Source organism: Fukomys damarensis, unplaced genomic scaffold (assembly GCF_012274545.1).
Source record: "Fukomys damarensis isolate Sample0158 unplaced genomic scaffold, DMR_v1.0_HiC HiC_scaffold_33, whole genome shotgun sequence".
In the NCBI taxonomy this organism is placed as follows: domain Eukaryota; kingdom Metazoa; phylum Chordata; class Mammalia; order Rodentia; family Bathyergidae; genus Fukomys; species Fukomys damarensis.
The window spans coordinates 42,750,495-42,753,051 of record NW_022900945.1 but is presented as its reverse complement, the minus strand read 5'-3'; the positions used below and the strand labels follow the sequence as shown (position 1 = coordinate 42,753,051).

The window sequence follows — 2,557 nt, the reverse complement described above, 5'->3', positions numbered from 1 at the left end:
CGACTCGAAGTCCGCGGGCTCCGCCAGCAGCACGTCTCCCGTGCGGGTCCGGGGGCTGCCGATGTCGTGAGCCGTCCGCAGGCTCCGCACTGGTTCGGAGGGTGGCTCCAAGTCAGTGGCCTGCGCGGCTGCAAGCTCCACCGGCATAGCGGTTTCCGCGCCCACAGAAGCCGCCGGGTCTTCAAACATCGCCGCCATGGTAGCCGCGCTACCAGATCTCGCGATACTCAGGGAGAGGCGGGGCTTCTGGGAACAAGAAGGAGAAAAACTTTATTAGCAGTGTTCTCGCTAAACCATTGACACGCCTGGTCTGGTAGTGGAGGGAAGGATCGGAAGTCGGAGGTTGAGACACCCTCGTGAACACTAGCAACAGAGAAAATGTAGCCTAAAGAGGAGTCGGGAAGTGGGAGCCCAGGAAAAGAGGCTACCGGTGTGTTTCCGCCTGCGGCCTGCAGAGGGCGCCGCGTGCGCGCCGTGGGCGCTCTTCCGGGAGGCACCGCCGCGGTCACAAGGAGCGCTTTGTGATGCGATCCGCGCGCCACTCGCCTTCCGGGGGACCTGGTTTCCAGCACCGCGTCTCGTCTCCCTCCGCAGCGGCTTTTTCCCGAGTGTTTCGCTCTCCGCACTCCGGCACGCTGCGCCCTGTGTGCTCGAAGAGAGCTTCTGGAGTATAGCGAGACCTGAGGATTTATCTCGCCGGCCGGCGTCGGGATGTAGTACAGCTCCCCCGTCTCCTTGCCCCTGGCACCCGGCAAATACAGTACCTGGCGTGCGGCGAGCTCTGATAAAAATAAACTAAAGTGGAACCCGGAACTGGGCTGACAACGCCCAGATTCTGCTTCAGGCGTCTCTCTAAACTCTAGTCTTGCTTAGTCCTCTATTTAGACGTGTAGGTGGACATCTCAGATTTAACCTGTCGTCCGTGCTCTCCTCTCACATCATCTCAGGGGTGGATAACTAGCACACCACTTTTCCTTACTGTAGATCTCTGCTCACAAAGCATCTTGTAAAAAAAATACAAACCTGAGGCAGCTCCCCCATCCTTCCTTCCCTGGCCTTTCCCATCACTCTCTAGTCTCTTGTCCTTCGTTTGTCGTAATGATACTTATGCCTACTTGACACTGTATGTTTATTGTCCCCCCCCCATGAGGATAGGGACTTATTCTGTCTTGTTCTTTGCAGTTTTTAGTGAGAGAAACAGAATCTAACACATAATACTCAGGTTTATTGAATGAGTTCCTTTATAACAAAATCTTAGTTGCAATTACGAATCCGAATTGTTTCTGGAACCTTATGTACTTAAAATTCCAAATTTAAAGATACTTTACATCCAATCACGACTTTGTCCTTTGATTATATTTTTGGTCTTTGTCTCCCACGCCACAAAGAGGAATGGCACACATTCCAACTGATGTAGGAGAGACCTTAATTTTATTGTAAAGGGGTACTGAAGATAGATATGTTTTATTTGGGAAATTTACAAAACATGGAGAAAATGTCCACTGTCTATACAAAGGAAGGGAAATGCTCTCTCCCTCCCTCTCCCTCTCTCCCTCCCTCCCTCCCTCCCTCTCTTTCTCTCTCTCTCTCTCTCTCTCCCCTCTCTCTCCCTCTCCCCCTCTACCTCCCTTTCTCACCACCTTCCTCTCTACCAAGCCATGAGCACCCCTCTTCTGCCACACCCTTCTGCTATGCGCCTCCTGCCTTGGAGCCCGCCAACTATGGGCTGCAAACTATAAATTATGAGCCACAGATCAACCTCTTCCCCATTAATTTGCAGGTGTTGGATATTGTGTCTCAGCCACTAGAAAAGTGATTAGGACGCCCCATCTCTTTCTCCCAACTAGTCTATGAAGTGAGAACTATTCTTGATTCTGCTTTCTATCCTTCCCCTCTTTTAAACAATTTACTGGACAGCTAATTGTGCTTCCAAATGTTTCATCCATTCCTTTTCAGTTTTTGTCTCCCTATTTCAGGCCCTTCCATCACTCTGAAAAAAACAAAAAAAAAACCCAAAAAACTCTGAGTAGTCTCCTGGCCTGTCCAGAGTTTCTTCTCTGTTCCAGCCCATATATCTGAGCAGGTCCTGGAGTGATTTCCTGCTGTTTTGTTGTGAGGTTTTGGGGGATAAGGGAGTTCTTTTTGGTTTTTTGTTTTGTTTTTGTGAGTTTTGAGGGGTTCTTTTTTTAATTTATTTTTTGTTTGTTTTGGGCTCTGGGGGTTAAGCTTGGGGCCTTGTGCATGCTAGCCACAGGCCCTATCACTGAGCTATATCCCTAACCAAGGAGTAACTTTTCTAAAGTGAGTGTCTCAGGTTGTTTCAGTCCAGCATTAGATTCTGCCTTAGATACCCTTTTATATTCTCCACCCCGAGTTCCTACTTCATGCTATAAAAATCCCAGTCTGCCTCTTACCATGTTCTGTTTACTGGTTTATTATCTCCGTGTCTCACATTAAATAAGCTACAAGCTTCTCGTGGACAAGAATTCTGGGCCGGGGATTTAGCTCAGCAGTTCGGTGGCCTGCCTTGCAAGTGCAAGGACCCGAGTTCAATCCC

General features: G+C 49.5%; 1 protein-coding gene across 1 annotated transcript in view; it reads right to left on the bottom strand.

Annotated features, from left to right (window-relative positions):
- Ddx20 (DEAD-box helicase 20) overlaps positions 1–498 on the bottom strand; it is a 10,546-nt gene extending 10,048 nt beyond the window's left edge. Inside the window, exons 1-2 of the mRNA XM_010606065.3 lie at positions 429–498; positions 17–246 (exon numbers count right to left, since the gene is read on the bottom strand). Of these exons, the coding sequence (XP_010604367.1) occupies positions 17–198 (182 nt within the window). The 5' untranslated portion in view covers positions 199–246; positions 429–498. The remainder of the gene's footprint in view (positions 1–16; positions 247–428) is intronic.
- Between the last annotated feature and the right edge of the window lie 2,059 nt (positions 499–2,557).